Here is a 22,500-nt window from a genome sequence, read left to right as displayed (position 1 = left end):
CCATTTATGTCTAAAATATTAGAAAAAGTGGTGTCCGCTCAACTGGGCTCTTTCTTGCAACAAAATGATATCTATGAAAAGTTTCAGTCTGGATTCAGACCGCATCATAGCACTGAAACTGCACTCGTTAAAATCACAAATGATTTACTTTTAGCTTCTGACCAAGGCTGTATCTCAATACTAGTTTTACTTGATCTTAGTGCTGCGTTCGATACTATAGATCATACATTACTCTTAGATCGACTACAAAATTATACTGGTGTTCAAGGACAAGCACTAAGCTGGTTCAAATCATACCTATCTGACCGCTACCATTTTGTCTATTTAAATGGAGAAAAATCGATCATAACTCCAGTAAACTATGGAGTGCCGCAGGGATCTGTGTTAGGCCCTCTGTTATTTTCAATATATATGATGCCACTTGGAAATATTATAAGGAAACATGGAATTAGTTTCCATTGTTATGCTGATGACACTCAAATATATATTTCATCACGGCCGGATGAAAACGCTAAATTTTCCAAATTGACAGAGTGTGTTAAAGATATAAAAGATTGGATGACGCCAGGGCTCTCTCACGCCCAATGCGTGAGACACACGCATTTCAACCCATTCACACGCTCACACGCCACACCTTGTATTTCTCACGCAGAGACATTACGAGGATAACGCCCATCAAGTTGCGGCGCTATTTTTTAAACCGTGAAACCATGAGTGAAACAAAATATAGCTACCGAACAGCCAATCAGAAAATAGCATTGCTGTATCTGGGTAAGATTTTCACAGGCTCGTGCGTGCGACACAGATTCAGATGCTCGCTGAAGTAAGTAACGTAACGGTTACAGAAGAGGACAGCGGCTGTCACATTTTAAATGATTTAGGCTACATCTCGCCGAACTAATTTCTACAGAGTACAGACTGATCAATGTGGGAGAAGAACATCCTATGTAAGTCATCTCACCATTGCTGGGGAATATGTGTCCAGACAGCTGGTAACGTTATGTTAACTAACAGTTTGAGCAGACTATCACGTGAATTAGCCTATCTAGTCTGTTTAATCCCTGGTAGTTTTATCTTAAGTAACTTAGTTCACAAAGCAGTTGAGACCAACTTCTAGGAAGGACATTACCAACTTAAAGGGTTAGTTCACCCAAAAATGAAAAAAGTTAGTTCATGCATTCATGACCTCGAGACTGGATTACTGTAATGCTTTATTAGCTGGTTGTCCTGCATCCTCAATAAACAAGCTACAGTTAGTCCAAAATGCCGCCGCTAGAGTTCTTACGAGATCAAGAAAATATGATCATATAACACCGATTTTATCATCACTGCATTGGTTACCTATAAAGTTCCGTATTAATTACAAGGTATTGCTACTGACCTATAAAGCCCTAAACGGCTTAGCTCCAGTCTATTTAACGGATCTTCTATCGCCCTATAATCCATCGCGCTCTTTAAGATCACTAAATTCAAGGCTTTTGGTCATACCTAGGATATCCAGAACCACCAAAGGAGGGAGAGCATTTTCACATTTGGCTCCAAAACTCTGGAATAGTCTTCCTGATACTGTTCGTTGCTCAGACTCGCTCTCCCAGTTTAAAACTAGATTAAAGTCGCATCTCTTCAGCCAGGCATTCATATAATCCTACAGTTCAAACTACAATCCGGCCTCTAGCTCATAAATGCCAGAGGAGAACTGGCCCCCGACTGAGCCTGGGTTCTCCCAAGGTTTTTTTTTTCTCCATTAGGTCACCTGATGGAGTTTTAGGACACCATTAGGTCACTTGATGAAGTTTTTCGGTTCCTTGCCACTGTTGCCTTTGGCTTGCTCCGTTGGGGATATTTTGGGGATATTTAATTTAATTTTATCAATCAATAAATTCCTCTTGAAAAAACTTTGTTGTATTATTTTAATTTAATACTGTGAAGCTGCTTTGATACAATCTGTATTGTGAAAAGCGCTATACAAATAAACTTGACTTGACTTGACTTGACTCTCTCTCTCTCTCTCTCTCTCTCTCTCTCTCTCTCTCACACACACACACACACAGTCGAGTCATTAGTATGTGGTTATAACACAATCAACTCAACAGTCAATTAGAATAATTTTAATTCACGCTTCAGCGGTTCAGTTTAATTATGCCGTCGAGGAAAGAGACGGAAAAAGCTTTTCTGACTTTACTCTTAAACTGCACACGTATGGTAATATTCACACACGCACGCACACTCTCTCTCTCTCTCTCTCTCTCTCTCACACACACACACACACACACACACACACACACACACACACACACTCTCTCTCTCTCTCACACACACACACTCTCTCTCTCTCACACACACACACACACACACACTCTCTCTCTCTCAGTTTAATTATGCCATCGAGGAAAGAGACGGAAAAAGCTTTTCTGACTTTACTCTTAAACTGCACACGTATGGTAATATTCACACACGCACGCACGCACGCACGCACGCACGTGTGTGTGTGTGTGTTTGTTTGTGAGTTTGCATGCGTGTGTGTGTGTGTGAGAGAGAGTGTGTGTGTGTGTGTGTGTGTGTGTGTGTGTGTGTGTGTGTGTGTGTGTGTGTGTTTGTGAGTTTGCGTGTGCGTGTGTGTGTGCGTGTGCGTGTGCGAGTGCGAGTGCGAGTGCGTGTGCGTGTGCGTGTGCGTGTGCGAGTGCGTGTGTGTGTGTGTGTGTGTGTGTGTGTGTGTGTGTGTGAGCTGTTAGTGTTTGAGCTCATCTCCTCAGATCATTAACCTGAAGATGTGCTGAAAATAACTTCAGATCCACAAACTCGTGTGCTTCAGCTTTCACACATGAACCACCTTTCCTCCGACCCTGCTGAGATCTGATTGGCTGAGATGTAGAATAATCATCATGTGGTGTGAGTCTCCTGTGGAGATAATCACTGACCTCAGATCAGCTTAAAGTCCATTATCAGTGCGACTCACATTATAAACTCAGCAGAGTTACTCTCGTTACTCTCGTTCTGGAGAACCTGAAGATCTAAACCAGCACACATGACTCTTCTGCAGTCACAGGATCAGAAACACTGTAAAAACACTGAATATTATTCTAATGTAAATCATCTGTTCTCTATGTGAATATACAGTAAAGTGTAATTTATTCCTGTGATCAAAGCTGAATGTTCAGCATCATTACTCCAGTCTTCAGTGTCACATGATCCTTCACAAATCACTCTAATATGAGGATTTGATGATCAAAAGGGTTAGTTCACTTCAGAATGAACATTTTCCCCTCATCATCCAAGATGTTCAAGTCTTTTTCTTCAGTTGAAAAGAAATGAAGGTTTTAGAGGAAAACACTCTAGGATGTTCCTCCATATAGTGTCTTCAATGGAGTCCAACGGGTCGAAGGTCCAGATGTGAGTTTCAGTGCAGCTTCAAAGTCTCGACACGATCCAGCCGAGGAATAAGAGTCTTATCTAGACAAACCAGCCGACATTTAATAACAAAATAAACATTTATACTTTTAACCACTAATGCTGGTCTTACACAACTTCACACATTACGTCATCAGGGTGAAAGGTCAAGCGTGACGTAGGCGTAAGAACCGACCCAGCATTTACAAAGAGAACGTGCAAAGACTGAGTCAAACGCCATTGACAAATAAAAGGTAAAGCAACGATGTCGGACGATCTTGAAGTGTGAGGAGAAACTGAGATGGAGTTTTTCACCCTTTCCTTCATTCCTGAACAAGCGTGACCTTTCAACCTGATTACGTAATGTGTGTCGCATCACAGCCAGTGCGAGACGTACTGAGGGCGTGGGCTCTTGAGCGACAGGTGATGTCACTACTAGCCGTTTGTCTGCTGTCTGTTAGCGTCACGTCACCTCAGCTAATCCGCCGCGCTCCACATTTTCGTTTATCCGGGAGTGACGCGCGGCCAAGATGGCTCCGCCCACTTTGGGCTTTAAAAACGCTCTTCAGAAACTTCACAGACACTTCGCCCATATTATATACGGTCTATGGTGTGATCGCTGATACAGTCATCGCTCCTGCAGTGCCTTGATATGTGTGTGTGTGTGTGTGTGTGTGTGTGTGTGTGCAGGACCCAGCACCACCTGTACGGAGGACTCGTGTCATCATCAGGGGGTGTGTCTGCAGCAGTGGGAGGGCTTCTCCTGTGACTGCACCATGACGTCCTACGGGGGCTCGTTCTGCAGCGACCGTGAGTACACCTCTTCATCTTCATCATCATCATCTTCCTCATCTTCTGTTCCTGTGGGACAGACTGGTTTATCATGCTGGGGTTCATGCGAACAGGGTCCATTAAAGGGACAGTTCCCCCAAAGATGAAGATTAGCCTATGATTTACTCTCCCTCAACTCATCCTAGGTGTATATGACATTATTCTTTCAGACAAATACAATCAGAGTTATATAAAAAAATGTTCTGGCTCTTCCAAGCTTTATAATGGCAGTGAATGGCCGTTTAAGTCCTTCATAAAAGTGCATCTGTCCATCATAAAAGTGCATCTATCCATCATAAAAGTGCATCTGTCCATCATAAAAGTGCATCTATCCATTATAAAAGTGCATCTGTCCATTATAAAAGTGCATCTATCCATTATAAAACTGTATCTGTCCATCATAAAAGTGCATCTATCCATCATAAAAGTGCATCTGTCCATCATAAAAGTGCATCTATCCATTATAAAACTGTATCTGTCCATCATAAAAGTGCATCTATCCATCATAAAAGTGCATCTGTCCATCATAAAAGTGAATCTATCCATCATAAAAGTGCATCTATCCATTATAAAACTGTATCTGTCCATCATAAAACTGCATCTATCCATCATAAAAGTGCATCTATCCATCATAAAAGTGCATCTATCCATTATAAAACTGTATCTGTCCATCATAAAAGTGCATCTATCCATTATAAAAGTGCATCTATCCATTATAAAACTGTATCTGTCCATCATAAAAGTGCATCTGTCCATCATAAAAGTGCATCTATCCATTATAAAACTGTATCTGTCCATCATAAAAGTGCATCTATCCATCATAAAAGTGCATCTGTCCATCATAAAAGTGCATCTATCCATCATAAAAGTGCATCTATCCATCATGAAAGTGCATCTATCCATTATAAAACTGTATCTGTCCATCATAAAAGTGCATCTATCCATCATAAAAGTGCATCTCTCCATTATAAAACTGTATCTGTCCATCATAAAAGTGCATCTATCCATTATAAAAGTGCATCTATCCATCATAAAACTGTATCTGTCCATCATAAAAGTGCATCCATCATAAAAGTGCATATATCCATTATAAAACTGTATCTGTCCATCATAAAAGTGCATCTATCCATTATAAAACTGTATCTGTCCATCATAAAAGTGCATCTATCCATTATAAAAGTGCATCTATCCATCATAAAACTGTATCTGTCCATCATAAAAGTGCATCTATCCATTATAAAACTGTATCTGTCCATCATAAAAGTGCATCTGTCCATCATAAAAGTGCATCTATCCATCATAAAAGTGCATCTATCCATTATAAAACTGTATCTGTCCATCATAAAAGTGCATCTATCCATTATAAAAGTGCATCTATCCATCATAAAACTGTATCTGTCCATCATAAAAGTGCATCTATCCATCATAAAAGTGCATATATCCATTATAAAACTATCTGTCCATCATAAAAGTGCATCTATCCATTATAAAACTGTATCTGTCCATCATAAAAGTGCATCTATCCATTATAAAAGTGCATCTATCCATCATAAAACTGTATCTGTCCATCATAAAAGTGCATCTATCCATCATAAAAGTGCATCTGTCCATTATAAAACTGTATCTGTCCATCATAAAAGTGCATCTATCCATTATAAAACTGTATCTGTCCATCATAAAACTGTATCTGTCCATCATAAAAGTGAATCTATCCATTATAAAACTGTATCTGTCATCATAAAAGTGCATCTATCCATTATAAAACTGTATCTGTCCATCATAAAAGTGCATCTATCCATTATAAAACTGTATCTGTCCATCATAAAAGTGCATCTATCCATTATAAAACTGTATCTGTCCATCATAAAAGTGCATCTATTCATTATAGAACTGTATCTGTCCATCATAAAAGTCAAGTCAAGTCAAGTTTATTTGTATAGCGCTTTTCACAATACAGATTGTATCAAAGCAGCTTCACAGTATTAAATTAAAATAATACAACAAAGTTTGTTTCAAGAGGAATTTATTGATTGATAAAATTAGATTAAATATCCCCAAAATATCCCCAACTGAGCAAGCCAAAGGCAACAGTGGCAAGGAACCGAAAAACTCCATCAAGTGACCTAATGGTGTCCCAAAACTCCATCAGGTGACCTAATGGAGAAAAAAAAAACATGGGAGAACCCAGGCTCAGTCGGGGGCCAGTTCTCCTCTGGCATTTATGAGCTAGAGGCCGGATTGTAGTTTGAACTGTAGGATTATAAGAATGCCTGGCTGAAGAGATGCGACTTTAATCTAGTTTTAAACTGGGAGAGCGAGTCTGAGCAACGAACAGTATCAGGAAGACTATTCCAGAGTTTTGGAGCCAAATGTGAAAATGCTCTCCCTCCTTTGGTGGTTCTGGATATCCTAGGTATGACCAAAAGCCTTGAATTTAGTGATCTTAAAGAGCGCGATGGATTATAGGGCGATAGAAGATCTGTTAAATAGACTGGAGCTAAGCCGTTTAGGGCTTTATAAGTCAGTAGCAATACCTTGTAATTAATACGGAACTTTATAGGTAACCAATGCAGTGATGATAAAATCGGTGTTATATGATCATATTTTCTTGATCTCGTAAGAACTCTAGCGGCGGCATTTTGGACTAACTGTAGCTTGTTTATTGAGGATGCAGGACAACCAGCTAATAAAGCATTACAGTAATCCAGTCTCGAGGTCATGAATGCATGAACTAACTTTTCTGCATCAGAAACTGATAGCATATTACGTAGCTTAGCAATGTTTCTAAGGTGGAAAAAGGCTGTTTTTGTAACATATGAAATATGATTTTCAAAAGACAGGTTGCAATCGAGTATAACACCCAGGTCTTTTACTGTAGAGGATAAAGTAACAGGACATCCTATGATGTTAAAGTTGTATTGTGCGAGGTTTTGTGGGCGGTTTTTTGAACCGATAAGTATTACCTCTGTCTTGTCTGGATTTAATAAAAGAAAATTACGCGTCATCCAATCTTTTATATCTTTAACACACTCTGTCAATTTGGAAAACGCCTCGGTTACGACTGTAACCTCGGTTCCCTGAAGAGGGAACGAGCGTTGCGTCGAATTTACGCTATGGGGAACGCTTTGCGTGATGACATCTTGAAGCACATGTAAAATCAGTCCAATGGTGTGGCGGAACGTCAGAGGCGGGTGACGTCACGTACCAGGAAGCTATAAAAGCCGGCCCGAAACAGAAAACGAAAGCTTCGTAGAGTCTGAAGTCGTGCTGACAGGCATGAAGGAGATATGGCAAGGTGACGCAACGCTCGTTCCCTCTTCAGGGAACCGAAGTTACAGTCGTAACCTAGGCGTTCCCTTTCAAGGGAACTCGCGTTGCGTCGAATTGACGCTATGGGGAACGTCTATACCAACGCCACCATAGCTACAAATGTCTGTCCTGTGTGAAATCAATTGCGCAGCACTAGGAAGACAATAACGAGTAGAACCTGACGAAGGTGTGCGGTGAGGACCAGCCTGCCGCATCACAAACGTCCTGTAAAGATACTCCTGATATAAGGGCCTTAGAGGCCGCCATACTCCTAGTAGAGTGCGACCGGACAGCCAAAGGAGAAGGCTGTCCAGCCGCCTCATAAGCAAGTGAGATAGCCTCAACCACCCACTTGCTCATCCTTTGCTTAGACACTGGACCTCCTTTGTTAGGGGACCCAAAGCGAACAAACAATTGATCACTCTTACGCCACAGGGCAGCTCTGTGGACATATGCGTCTAACGCCCGAACAGGGCAAAGCAAATTATTCGCCTCCTGGTCCGCTTTTCGAAAGGGAGGAGGACCTCCAAGTGCCACGAGGGAAACGAGATACCAAAGGGTCTTTCCCCACAGACATTCCACCCAAAGGAATGTGGTAAGCACCTATGGCCGCCACATAAACCTTTAAAGTGGACGGGGTCAGACCTGCAGTGAACCGGGCCTGCAGGAACTCCAGAACTGTACCAATTGGGCAGTTGACTGGATCCAACCGACGGTCACTACACAAAGAAGTGAAAACTCTCCACTTCAGGGCATAGTTTCCTCGTGGAGGGAGCTCTGGACTGTAGAATGGTCTCAGCAACCTCAGTTGAGAGACCTGACTCTATGAGCTGGGCCCCCTCAGAAGCCAAGCCCACAGGTTCCACAGTTCTGGCGGGGGTGAAATATTGAGCCCCCTGCTTGGGACAAAAGGCCCCTCCTGACAGGAAGCTCCAGAGGATGCCCGTCGAGGAGGGACACAAGATCGGGAAACCATACTCTGCCCGGCCAGCGCGGTGCTATAAGAAGCAGGCAAACCCGGTCCCTGCGAACTCTTTCCAGAACTCCCGGGAGCAGAGCAACTGGGGGAAAGGCGTACAGACGTAGCCTCGGCCACGACTCTACCATAGCATCCAGTCCCAGAGGAGCTGGATGCGTGAGGGAGAACCAAAGTGGACAGTGAGACGTCTCTCGAGACGCAAACAGATCCACTTATAATTGGCCAACTCCGTCCATATCAGCTCCACCACCTCGGGGGTGGAGCCTCCATTCCCCGGGCCTCGGCCCCTGTCTCGACAGAGTGTCTGCTCCTATATTCTGGACCCCGGGGATGTAGGCTGCCTTGAGTGACAGCAACTTCCCCTGGGACCACAAGAGGATATGGCGTGCCAGATTGGATAATGGGCGCGAGCGCAAACCCCCTTGGTGGTTGATATAGGCGACTACCGACGTGTTGTCCGTATGCACTAACACATGGTGTCCCCTGAGATCTGTGATAAAGCTCCTCAGAGCCCGGAAGACAACTAACATCTCTAGGCGATAGATATGCCAGGAACGATGATGGTCTTCCCACAGACCTTGAGATGAGCGACCCCTAGGATCGCTCCCCAACCCGTGAGGGAAGCATCCGTCGTTAGCAGTTTGCGACGACAAGGAGCTCCCAGCACTGGGCCCTGGGACAGGAACCAAAGGTTTCTTCCACATAACCATTGTGATTGTGCGAAATGGGTTGCCCCTCGGGGAAAACCCTCTGGTCCTGAGCCACCACTGCAGGGGCCTCATGTGCAGCAGTCCAAAAGGTATCCCGTTGGAAGCTGCTGCCATGAGACCCAACAGTCTCTGGAACTGTTTGACAGTGAGTAGCTGGCCTAGCTTTACACTTTTCACAGCTGCCAGGATGGAATCTAAGCGTGGCGATGACAGGCGCGCCTGCATCGACACTGAATCCCAAACCACGCCTAAAAAAGTGGTCCTCTAAAATGGAGAAAGCACACTCTTCTTGGCGTTCAGCCGTAACCCCAACTCTTTCATATGGGCGAGAACAACATCTCGATGTTGAACCGCCATCTGATGCGACTGAGCTAAAATCAACCAATCGTCGATGTAGTTCATGATGCGAACACCCTGGAGGCGCAGAGGCGCCAGAGCTGCATCCACGCATTTGGTGAAAGTGCGGGGTGATAAAGCCAGGCCGAATGGAAGAACTCGATATTGGTATGCTTTGCCCCCGAAAGCAAACCTCAGGAACTTCCAATGACAAGGACGGAAATATGCGTCCTTGAGGTCTATCGTGACAAACCAGTCCTCGGACCTGATCTGTGACACGATTTGTCTCAATGTTAACATTTTGAACTTGAGCTGAATGAATGACTCGTTCAGAACTCGAAGATCTAAAATGGGACGCAATCCCCCGTCCTTCTTTGGAACTATGAAGTACCGGCTGTAAAACCCGGTTTCCCTGTCGGAGGGAGGTACATATTCTATGGCCCCTTTCTCTAACAGAGTGTTTACTTCCTGTTCCATAACCAGAACCTGCTCGGGGCCCACCACTGTGGGCAGGACCCCCATAAAGAGTTGGGCGTTTCTAGAATTGTATCTGATACCCTTTTTCCACGGTCTGCAGGACCCAACGAGAAACATTTGACAGTAGCTTCCACGCTGTCAAAGATTCTACTAGAGGTACCAGCCTCTCGAGACTGGTTTCTGGATTGTGTTGCTGTTGAGTAGTCGGTTCGTCGCCCTGTAACGGTGCACCGGCAGGGAACGACCGAACAGACTGCTCTAGCACCCTCCTCAGAGGGGGCGGGCATCCCGAGGCCACTACGTTTCCGGGTGGACCTTGAGATATGTGCTCGCCGGAGACCGCTGCGCCCTGTAACACCGGAGGCGGCAGGGTTGGCAGAACGGTCCCCTGAGGGCACCGAAGAGAGACGGCACCGTATTTTTCTCCTGCTGTTGAGTAGTCGGTTCGTCGCCCTGTAACGGCGCACCGGCAGGGAACGACCGAACAGACTGCTCTAGCACCCTCCTCAGAGGGGGCGGGCATCCCGAGGCCACTACGTTTCCGGTTGGACCTTGAGATATGTGCTCGCCGGAGACCGCTGCGCCCTGTAACACCGGAGGCGGCAGGGTTGGCAGAACGGCACAGAAGAGAGACGGGCACCGTGAAAAGAGGTGTTAACCGCTCTGCTTCGGGGGGACTACCCTCATTTGTCCTGAGCCCTCAGACATCAGGACTTTTTCCCAGCAGCCTTCTTGGCGGTAATAACGGTCCGCAGATCCGTTTTACCCCTCGAAGACTGCTGGGTTTGAGAGCGCCCTCCGTGTCCCCGAGATTTTTGTGGGGGAGTACGGGAGGAAACGCTCTGTTTCTGAGTGGCGCGGTGCTCAGCGCTCTTTTTAGAGGAGTGAGGCTGCTCCCGCTCAGCAGCCTCATAGAAAGAACGGCGGGGGAGAAGTTTCTGAAGTGCAGCTGCCTGTTTTGAAGCTTCTTGTGACTTCGCTACAGCACTATTAACTGCGTCTCCAAATAACCCTTGCGTGGATACTGGTGCATCTAAAAGAACATGTTTTTCTTTGTCCTTTATGTCACTTAAGTTGAGCCACAGATGCCTCTCAGTGGCCACCAGGGCTGCCATAGAGCGGCCGATGGATTTAGCCGTCTCCTTGGTGGCCCTGAGAGACAAATCTGTGGCTCTACGCAGTTCAGACACCGTATCAGCACTAATACCCCCGCCATCCTCAGAATCACCCAATAACTCAGCCTGGTAAGCCTGCATTATGGACATTGTATGTAAACACGCTGCAGCTTGACCGGCGGCGGCATAAGCTTTATGAACCAGGGAAGATGTAACTTTTACTGGCTTGGATGGAAGTGCAGGAGCCTTCAGAGAAGATGCCGTTGCTGGAGAGAGATAGCTCGCGAGCGTCTCTTCCACCTTCGGCATCTCCCCATAACCATGCTCTTTATAATTGTGAATGGATGAATAGTGTGATGTTTGTGCAGTATACACTCAATATGACACTGGTTTCCCCCACGATCTCGACACCTTGGTGTGGAGATCGGGGAAAAACGGAAGGCTTCTGCACTGAGGCTGTGCACGAGATGGCAGGAAACGTTCGTCGAGCTTGCTTTTCGAACGAGCGCCCTTCCTATCTTCTGGCCACTCAATAGATAATCGCTCGACAGCTCTAGTGATAACATCAAGCAATTCTTCAAACGCATGAGACTGAGGTGGCGAATCCTCAGACTCAGCGTCAATACTAACAACGTCCAACTCCTCAGAGCTGGACAATTGCAGTATTGGTGCCTCCATCGGAGGGGAAGAAACCGCAACGCGTGCTTCCACACCCTGATGAGAGGCACTGGATCTATCAGAAGGAGGCTGAGATAAGGCAGAGCCCGTCTCAACATCCACTGATAGATCCATTTGCGAACCCCAGGTCTGTGATTGCCGCCGTGCCTCGGCAGCGGCGGGACCAGAGCCCTGGGGAACGCGATCGGGATTGAACCGAGCCAAGCGGGATCGGAGCGAACACAATGGAAGCGCGTCGCAATGCACACAGTCACCACCCTCGAGTGCTGACTGGGCATGCTCCTCACACAAACAAACAACACAAAGAGCGTGAGTATCACCTCCCGTTAAATAACGCGGGCAGGGATGGACACACACTCTAAACTGCTGCTTGCTCGCCATACTGAATATATATACATATATGATATAGACAGACAACACCAAATATACAGACAGATTTCACACAGAGCGCAACTGAAGACTCAGAAAGCTTTCGTTTTCTGTTTCGGGCCGGCTTTTATAGCTTCCTGGTACGTGACGTCACCCGCCTCTGACGTTCCGCCACACCATTGGACTGATTTTACATGTGCTTCAAGACGTCATCACGCAAAGCGTTCCCCATAGCGTCAATTCGACGCAACGCGAGTTCCCTTGAAAGGGAATTTAGCGTTTTCATCCGGCCGTGATGAAATATATATTTGAGTGTCATCAGCATAACAATCGAAACTAATTCCATGTTTCCTTATAATATTTCCAAGTGGCATCATATATATTGAAAATAACAGAGGGCCTAACACAGATCCCTGCGGCACTCCATAGTTTACTGGAGTTATGATCGATTTTTCTCCATTTAAATAGACAAAATGGTAGCGATCAGATAGGTATGATTTGAACCAGCTTAGTGCTTGTCCTTGAACACCAGTATCATTTTGTAGTCGATCTAAGAGTAATGTATGATCTATAGTATCGAACGCAGCACTAAGATCAAGTAAAACTAGTATTGAGATACAGCCTTGGTCAGAAGCTAAAAGTAAATCATTTGTGATTTTAACAAGCGCAGTTTCAGTGCTATGATGCGGTCTGAATCCAGACTGAAACTTTTCATAGATATCATTTTGTTGCAAGAAAGAGCCCAGTTGAGCGGACACCACTTTTTCTAATATTTTAGACATAAATGGAAGATTTGAAATGGGTCTATAATTTGCTAGATTATTATGATCTAATTGTGGTTTCTTAATGAGAGGTTTTATAACTGCCAGTTTAAATGTTCTTGGAACATGACCTAAAGATAAAGACGAGTTAATAATATTGAGGAGAGGCTCTTCCACTACAGGTAACACTTCTTTCAGTAGTTTAGTTGGTATAGGATCTAATAAACATGTTGTTGTTTTAGATGAAGTGATAAGTTTATTTAACTCTTTTTGTTCTATAGTTGTAAAGCACTGTAATTGTTCTTGCGGGGTGATAATTGAAGCTGAATTATAAGGCGCAATTGAAGATTGAACGTTTACAATAGTGGTTCTGATGCTTTCTATTTTCTCAGTGAAGAAGTTCATGAAATCATTACTACTGAACTGTAACGGGATATTTTGTTCGGGTGACGTCTGTTTATTTGTTAGTCTAGCCACGGTGTTAAATAAAAACCTTGGATTGTTTTGGTTGTTTTCTATTAGTTTGCGGAGGTGCTCAGCCCTGGCCGCTTTTAGGGCCTTTTTATAACGTGACATACTGTCTTTCCACGCGATTCTAAAGACCTCTAAATTAGTTTGTTTCCATTTACGCTCTAAAATACGGGTTTCTCTCTTTAAAACATGCGTAGTATTGTTATACCATGGTGCTTTATTTTTCTCTCTGACCTTTTTTAATTTAATAGGTGCAACCACATCTATCTTAAAATAGATCCACATCTAATTTAAAACTGTATCTCTCCATCATAAAAGTGCATCTATCCATTATAAAACTGTATCTGTCCATCATAAAAGTGCATCTGTCCATCATAAAACTGTATCTGTCCATCATAAAAGTGCATCTATCCATTATAAAACTGTATCTGTCCATCATAAAAGTGCATCTATCCATTATAAAAGTGCATCTGTCCATCATAAAACTGTATCTGTCCATCATAAAAGTGCATCTATCCATCATAAAACTGTCTCTGTCCATCATAAAAGTGCATCTATCCATCATAAAAGTGCATCTATCCATTATAAAACTGTATCTGTCCATCATAAAAGTGCATCTATCCATTATAAAAGTGCATCTATCCATTATAAAACTGTATCTGTCCATCATAAAAGTGCATCTATCCATCATAAAACTGTATCTGTCCATCATAAAAGTGCATCTATCCATCATAAAAGTGCATCTATCCATTATAAAACTGTATCTGTCCATCATAAAAGTGCATCTGTCCATCATAAAACTGTATCTGTCCATCATAAAAGTGCATCTGTCCATCATAAAAGTGCATCTGTCCATCATAAAAGTGCATGATGCTTTTATGATGGATAGATTTTTGAGCTTCAGTCTGTTGGTTGCAATCCAACTGCCATTATAAAGCTGGGAAGAGTCAGGACATTTTTTAATATAACTCTGATTGTGTTCGTCTGAGAGAAGAGTGTCATATACACCTAGGATGAGTTGAGGGAGAGTAAATCATGGACTAATTTTCATCTTTGGTGAACTATCCCTTTAACTCTTCAGTGGATGATGTAGGTTTGTGTGTTTGGGGATGTTGTGTGTTTCGGGGTGTTGTGTGTTTGGGGATGTTGTGTGTTTGGGGATGTTGTGTGTTTGGGGATGTTGTGTGTTTGGGGGTGTTGTGTGTTTCGGGGTGTTGTGTGTTTGGGGATGTTGTGTGTTTCGGGGTGTTGTGTGTTTGGGGAGGTTGTGTGTTTCGGGGTGTTGTGTGTTTGGGGGTGTTGTGTGTTTCGGGGTGTTGTGTGTTTGGGGGTGTTGTGTGTTTGGGGGTGTTGTGTGTTTGGGGATGTTGTGAGTTTGGGGGTGTTGTGTGTTTCGGGGTGTTGTGTGTTTGGGGGTGTTGTGTGTTTGGGGATGTTGTGTGTTTCGGGGTGTTGTGTGTTTGGGGATGTTGTGTGTTTGGGGATGTTGTGTGTTTGGGGGTGTTGTGTGTTTGGGGATGTTGTGTGTTTGGGGGTGTTGTGTGTTTGGGGGTGTTGTGTGTTTGGGGATGTTGTGTGTTTGGGGATGTTGTGTGTTTGGGGGTGTTGTGTGTTTCGGGGTGTTGTGTGTTTGGGGATGTTGTGTGTTTGGGGATGTTGTGTGTTTGAGGATGTTGTGTGTTTGGGGGTGTTGTGTGTTTCGGGGTGTTGTGTGTTTGGGGATGTTGTGTGTTTGGTGGTGTTGTGTGTTTGGGGGTGTTGTGTGTTTCGGGGTGTTGTGTGTTTGGGGATGTTGTGTGTTTGAGGATGTTGTGTGTTTGGGGGTGTTGTGTGTTTCGGGGTGTTGTGTGTTTGGGGATGTTGTGTGTTTGGGGATGTTGTGTGTTTGGGGATGTTGTGTGTTTCGGGGTGTTGTGTGTTTCGGGGTGTTGTGTGTTTCGGGATGTTGTGTGTTTCGGGATGTTGTGTGTTTCTGAGCACACACCGTCTTCATTATCACTTACTGTGTCTAATTTGATGCTAATTTCATCTCCTCTCTTAATTAGCTGATTTATTGTGGTTATTAATTGGTTTTTCGAGTCCTCCCTGTTGGCTTCGTTGGATTAATTGGTCGCTAAGTGAAATGATTAGCATGTGAGGCACTTCATCTGAGCACTTCCTGTTTCCTGCAGAGCATCTGGTTTACTGCAGCGTTGTGTGTGTTTCACTAGCAAACGTTCCTGCTGAATCTACATCAGTTCTGATGCTTCGCTCACGTGTAAGAAGGGCCTGAAACTGTTACTCGATGGTTGTGGAGTAAATGCTAAAGGTGACGCAGACACTAACCCTAACAGAGTCAACACTGATTACAAGGTGTTTGGTTTCATTTCTTTAGTCATCAATTAGACAACAAAGAAATGAAATGAGTGGTCTATTCTTGGGCGATGGTTTAGACGTCTATTAGACATCTAGGCTGTGTTTGGACGGATATTAGACGTCTATTAGACATCTAAGGCTGTGTTTGGACGTATATTAGACGTCTATTAGACATCTAGGCTGCGTTTGGATGGATATTAGACGTCTATTAGACATCTAGGCTGCGTTTGGATGGATATTAGACGTCTATTAGACATCTAAGGCTGTGTTTGGACGGATATTAGACGTCTATTAGACATCTAGGCTGCGTTTGGACGGATATTAGACGTCTATTAGACATCTAGGCTGCGTTTGGATGGATATTAGACGTCTATTAGACATCTAAGGCTGTGTTTGGACGGATATTAGACGTCTATTAGACATCTAGGCTGTGTTTGGACGGATATTAGACGTCTATTAGACATCTAAGCTGTGTTTGGACAGATATTAGACGTCTATTAAACGTCTAGGCTGTGTTTGGACGGATATTAGACGTCTATTAGACATCTAGGCTGTGTTTGGACGGATATTAGACGTAAAACTGCTGCTGGGGAGACAAACACATTTGCAGTCAAAACACTTCTTTTTGTGATTATTTATTCGTTTTATAAATATACACATCAGTTTTGTTACACAACAATCATATCAGTGACGTGATGATCCGGGTCTCTGGGCTCTTCGTCTGTGTGTGTGTGTGTGTGTGTTGATCTGTGTGTGTTGATCTGTGTGTGTGTGTTGATGAAGCTGTTTTGATGTGACGCCGCTCACACTTACTGTTGATTGGTCCTTTCACTGGTTTCTCTCATGCAGACACACAGCCTTCAGCGCTCACACACACACACACACACACACACACACACACACACACACACACACACACACACACACACACACACACACACACACACACACACACACACACACACAGCCTGCAGCACTTGTGTCTCAATGTATGTGACGCTCTTCTGCTGTCAGTCGACACGCTCACCTTCACTTTCTGTGAGATATCAGAGAACATGAGAACTTCATCATGAACCTGATCAAACACTCACTCACACACACTCACTCACACTCACACACACTCACTCACACACACACACACACACACACACACACACACACACACACACACACACACACACACACACACACTGGGCTTCTTTCTTTAATGGGTCAGTTTGGCTGTGAATACAGAATTCAGGGCTGAAAGATTTGTGTGTTTTCATCTGCAGCTGCGACACACACACACACACACACACACACACACACACACACACACTAATTTACATGTAAATGAGGTCATAGCGTGTAAAGGCTTCAATGAAACACTGCCTGCTGTTTTAAGGGAATCAGTATGCAGTGTCTAGTGCTGATGTTGGAACAGTAGCATACTTTATTGTTGTCATTTGTGTGTCATTTGTCATCCAGTGTTGGGAGTAACTCGTTACAAAAGTAATGCATTACAGTAACATATTACTTTTTGCTGTAACGCAGTAGTGTAAGGCATTACTAATCAATTTTCAGTAATATTTTACTCGGTACATGTTCAGCAACGCTTGCGTCACAACACACTTTTAGCCCAAAATGTAATTGTTAAAAAAAACGGGGGGAAAAAAAACAGCAAGACCGCAAGACATTAACGAATGACAAATGCAGGTATGTTATGACCTGTTCGTCGCCGCATGTGTGTCCAAGTGTGCAAATAAAGACTAAATGACAGCTTCTGATATATTTGTATGGCGATTTATTTCATTCATCTCCCTCTTGCTGGTGTACCTCTGTATAGTGTGACAGTCCAGTGACGGCATGTTTAGGGCAGGTTCTACAGGAGTGCGGCGAGGCATGACTTCGGTCTCTGTGCTCGCGCTGGCCAGTGGAAGAGTGGCTAATGGGAGAAGATGGTAGAAGACGACTGTACATTCGCGAGATGGACGTATGCGCATTACTCTGTTTGTTCTGTGTTTTCTCTCTAAACAGTTAGGCTATGTTCAAGTGGTGTTTTTCATCATGTTTTCATCACGCAATCATGTTTTTGATGCGGTGCTGACGTGTTCATGTAACATGTAAGGGTGGCGCTGCCAGTAAAAGCACCTAAGAGCTGTCACAAAGAACCGGCAAAAGTTATGATTATGAATATGTCAAATATAGCAAGGAGACATTTTAAATGTTTATTAATAAACAAGTGTTTTCTGTGTCAGTGTCGGCTGCAAAAATGAAGTTGACGATGCTGACTCGCGATCTTCGCAGTAGTGAACGCGCTGGAGAGAGACATGCACATTTCATACAGATTACATAAGCAGAGAGTCTGTTTTCTTTTGTTTTGAATTGTTCTGTTTAAAAGTAAACATTTCTGTGAGGCAAGTAGGCGCTTGAGTTTCGGTTCATTTATGAGAACGCGCCGGCGCCTCCATGAGAGCAATTAGTGTCAGGAGTGATCATCATCTTCATCATCCTCATTATCATCATCCTCATCATCTTCATCATCATCACATCATCATCAAGACACACACACCGAATGAGGAGGGAAACAGTAGTGGGCGTTAACGATTTGCTAAGCCCCGCCCCCTTGTGTCTTAGTCCAGTCATATCTGAGTGCATATCTTGAGTCATTCTCAGCCCAGTGAATATGAGTTCTGCAGATGATTGTGTATTCATATTATTCAGCGTTTGAGTCACGTAGCGTTCGTCCTTGAAGTGATCAAATGAAACACAGGCACTTACAAACCCTGACGGTGCAGAATATTATTCTGAGAGCTGGATTGTGTCTGAATCTGACTCATCACAACTAATGACTCATTACTGACACTCCGCTTCAACTCTCTGTTGAACAGCACAAAGTTTCGCTTCCTTTCTCACTCGAAAACTGAAAGGCTTCCTATATCACCACGGTAAACTCTAAACACACACAGTCTCCATGAACGGTTGCACCTGTCAGTCACAGCTGTGCTGGCGTGCTATTGGTCCGAATGTGTGTCAGTCAGGTTCTGGTGGCCATGCCCCCTTCACATGATTATCGTTGTTTCTTGATCTGGCGTGTTTTTTGTTTGTTGTTTGTTTGATTTTGATGCTGTTTCCAGTGTTATTTTAGTATCATTGAAATTCTATAATAGTTTTTATCATAGTGTAACTTTGCTGATACACGTTTATTTGTCAGCAAAAGACTTTCGTCAGCTCCACTCATACTACAGGTTGTGCTCATGCATGTTTGCGTCCCTCTCACTGACAGTCGGATCATCAAAGGGTTATTAACTGGTGCTCTTAAGTCATTTTTGATGAAATTTTTTACATTTTGTGTTTTTTTGAATTTTTTACTTTTTTTACAAATTTTTTACGAAACTTGGCAAAGGTTTTGGCACTTGCTGTGTAAACAAAAAATAAATAAATCATGGACAAGATTGGAAAAGGTTAAATGGTCCTGTAAGTAATAGTCACACTTGAGCTCCTCGCGGTCAGAAACGAGCGCAGTGGAAATGAATGAGACGAGTTTCCTCTAGTGGAAGCGTTTGGTACTGCAGACGAACTACATCTCACTGAAAGATCAGATATCATGAGATATCAACCTCACATTTGGAACAAAACTTGTTTAGGTTTATGGCTTTGATTTTCTTGCAGTTTTAGAGTAAAACATGATTTTGAACATGTATATTTCATATAAAAATGTAAAATAGTATTTTTGTGCATTTGTCATAACAACACACGTAAAATTCTGTAACTTTTTTTTAAGTTCACTCTTTAAAACTTGTGTTCACTTCAGCAATAATCTGACAAGTGTCGTCTTTAAGAGATCAAACTTCAGTCTGTCGCTCTAAATCATTCAAGATTTACAACAGTTTAAGTTGGACATTTATTTTCAGGTCTATGCTCAAAAAGTGAATAAATGGATTATAAATACAGCGTAAATGTAATTTAGTATAAAAAAAAGCTATTGTAGAGTGGGTTTATCACTGACACCTGTACTCTGTCGACTCTTTAAACAGTTATATGGTAAATATGGGGCACTAAACCGACAGATTTCTTCTATGACTGGATGCACAGTGTTTTGCTGCCAGCGGAACTTCTAAGGATGTTCAGACTTTAAAGCAACACAAAGAAACGGCTGAGAGAACCGTCCGTAGCTTTAGAGGATTTCACCGCAGAGCTTCAGACTGAAGGTCCTCGTCACCAGGGAAACTTTCTCCTTGTCTTTGACTCCACATTAATGATGAGCGCAGAGAGCTGGTGCTCTGAATATCAGATGAGGATGAGGAGTCCTCAATGAAGGAGTTTAATTCATGAGGCATGAAGCTGTTCGAAGCCACAGATCGACCTTTAGCTGAACTGAGAGAGAGAGAGAGAGAGAGATCTCATTGGCTCGTTATCTCCACAGAGAGAGAGATCTCATTGGCTCATTATCTCCACAGATAGAGAGATCTCATTGGCTCGTTATCTCCACAGAGAGAGAGATCTCATTGGCTCGTTATCTCCACAGAGAGAGAGATCTCATTGGCTCGTTATCTCCACAGAGAGAGAGATCTCATTGGCTCATTATCTCCACAGAGAGAGAGATCTCATTGGCTCATTATCTCCACAGAGAGAGAGAGATCTCATTGGCTCGTTACCTCCACAGAGAGAGAGAGATCTCATTGGCTCGTTATCTCCACAGAGAGAGATCTCATTGGCTCGTTATATCCACAGAGAGAGAGATCTCATTGGCTCGTTATCTCCACAGAGAGAGAGATCTCATTGGCTCATTATCTCCACAGAGAGAGAGATCTCATTGGCTCGTTACCTCCACAGAGAGAGAGATCTCATTGGCTCGTTATCTCCACAGACAGAGAGATCTCATTGGCTCGTTATCTCCACAGACAGAGAGATCTCATTGGCTCGTTATCTCCACAGACAGAGAGATCTCATTGGCTCGTTATCTCCACAGAGAGAGAGAGATCTCATTGGCTCGTTATATCCACAGAGAGAGAGATCTCATTGGCTCGTTATCTCCACAGAGAGAGAGATCTCATTGGCTCATTATCTCCACAGAGAGAGAGATCTCATTGGCTCGTTATATCCACAGAGAGAGAGATCTCATTGGCTCGTTATATACACAGAGAGAGAGATCTCATTGGCTCGTTATCTCCACAGAGAGAGAGATCTCATTGGCTCGTTATCTCCACAGACAGAGAGAGATCTCATTGGCTCGTTATCTCCACAGACAGAGAGATCTCATTGGCTCGTTATCTCCACAGACAGAGAGATCTCATTGGCTCGTTATCTCCACAGACAGAGAGATCTCATTGGCTCGTTATCTCCACAGAGAGAGAGAGATCTCATTGGCTCGTTATCTCCACAGACAGAGAGATCTCATTGGCTCGTTATCTCCACAGACCGCGAGATCTCATTGGCTCGTTATCTTTGTGATTATTAGCCTTAGTGATAATGTGTTTATAATCAGAACAGGGACTTTTCTCTTCGAAACCAAACCACAAAGACAGAATCTCTTCCTGTCAGATTGAGTTGGAGACCGGTGTTTCTGTGGCTGTGTGTGTTAGCGAGTGTTGTGTTAGCGAGTGGTAGCTGTGTGTGTTAGCGAGCGTTGTGTTAGCGAGTGGTAGCTGTGTGTGTTAGCGAGTGTTGTGTTAGCGAGTGGTAGCTGTGTGTGTTAGCGAGCGTTAGCAACACTTTAACTGCGTGTAATCACTGTATGAGTCGCTCAGAGGCCGCGAGGGCAGATCTGGCAACCAGCAGCTCGTCCGCCCTTCACCATCTCTCAAGTAATTACAGCCGTGCCTGATGAGCTGTGCTTTATTGCTCTTCTGCTAACAGGGAAGAAGCACATCCCAGAGAAATCCCACTCGCTTCTGGTCCTGCTTACAGCTCTTCAATCAGGCTCTCGTTTCCCCCGCTGGAAGACCAGATGAGTCCGGCTCCTGATGCTAGCGGCAGTTAGCCTGGCTGTAATGGATCCTCTACAGTCATTACCTGCACTGAACTGGTCTTAACTTTCAGAGCTCAGACAATAGAGTGGCAGTAGCAACACCAAGGTCATTTATTCGATTCCCATGAAAGGCAAGAACTGATCAAACATGGAGCTTGAAAGAAATGTAAGTTGCTTTGGATAAAAACGTCTGGCAAATACATTCCTGTCAAAGAAAAGGATCTTTAGCTGGTCTAGATGGACACTCTCTGGGCTAGTGTTGACCCATGCTCTAACCAGCTACAGTCTCCCATTACCCAGGCTGAGTTCTCCACGAATTGGGTTATTTAAACCCGGCCACTGTTTTCTCCAGCAGGATTTATATGTGTTGTGGCGTTTTTCGTGTCCAGCCAACCTAAAACACCTTTGAATAATGTGAATTCTTTTGTCATTACCACATTCCCTCAGTTTCACGGCTGAACTGTGCCTCCTTCAGTCCGTAGGGATCAGAGCGTTGTTTTCCCCACCACAGCTTTTAAATAACGTGTGTGTGAGCGCTCAGAGCTTTAGGAACACATTAGCTTGAACCCAGAAGCTTGACTCGAGTCTGTAACTTTCAATGGATCTTCTGCTCCATTAAGGGTCAGGAGTTTCCTCTCAGGAAGCCTGAGCAGGAACAGTGATCGATGCCAATCTCCCAAATGGATTTCAGGCTGTGGAGGGGCTGTGCAATATAGATTTTTACACACACTCTCACACACACACACACACACACACACACACACACACACAC

The 22,500-nt window shown here is 43.8% G+C and overlaps 1 protein-coding gene across 1 annotated transcript in view; it reads left to right on the top strand.

The window, feature by feature from the left end:
* The window catches only part of nrxn2b (neurexin 2b), a 558,448-nt gene that overhangs the window by 384,972 nt on the left and 150,976 nt on the right, over window positions 1–22,500 (top strand). The window contains exon 15 of the mRNA XM_082161672.1: window positions 4,078–4,197. Within this exon, the coding sequence (XP_082017798.1) occupies window positions 4,078–4,197 (120 nt within the window). The remainder of the gene's footprint in view (window positions 1–4,077; window positions 4,198–22,500) is intronic.

The sequence above is a fragment of the Leuciscus leuciscus genome, assembly GCF_965113295.1.
Source record: "Leuciscus leuciscus genome assembly, chromosome: 2".
Classification (NCBI taxonomy): domain Eukaryota; kingdom Metazoa; phylum Chordata; class Actinopteri; order Cypriniformes; family Leuciscidae; genus Leuciscus; species Leuciscus leuciscus.
The sequence above is the reverse complement of the archived record's forward strand: the minus strand, read 5'-3'. Positions and strand labels throughout refer to the sequence as shown.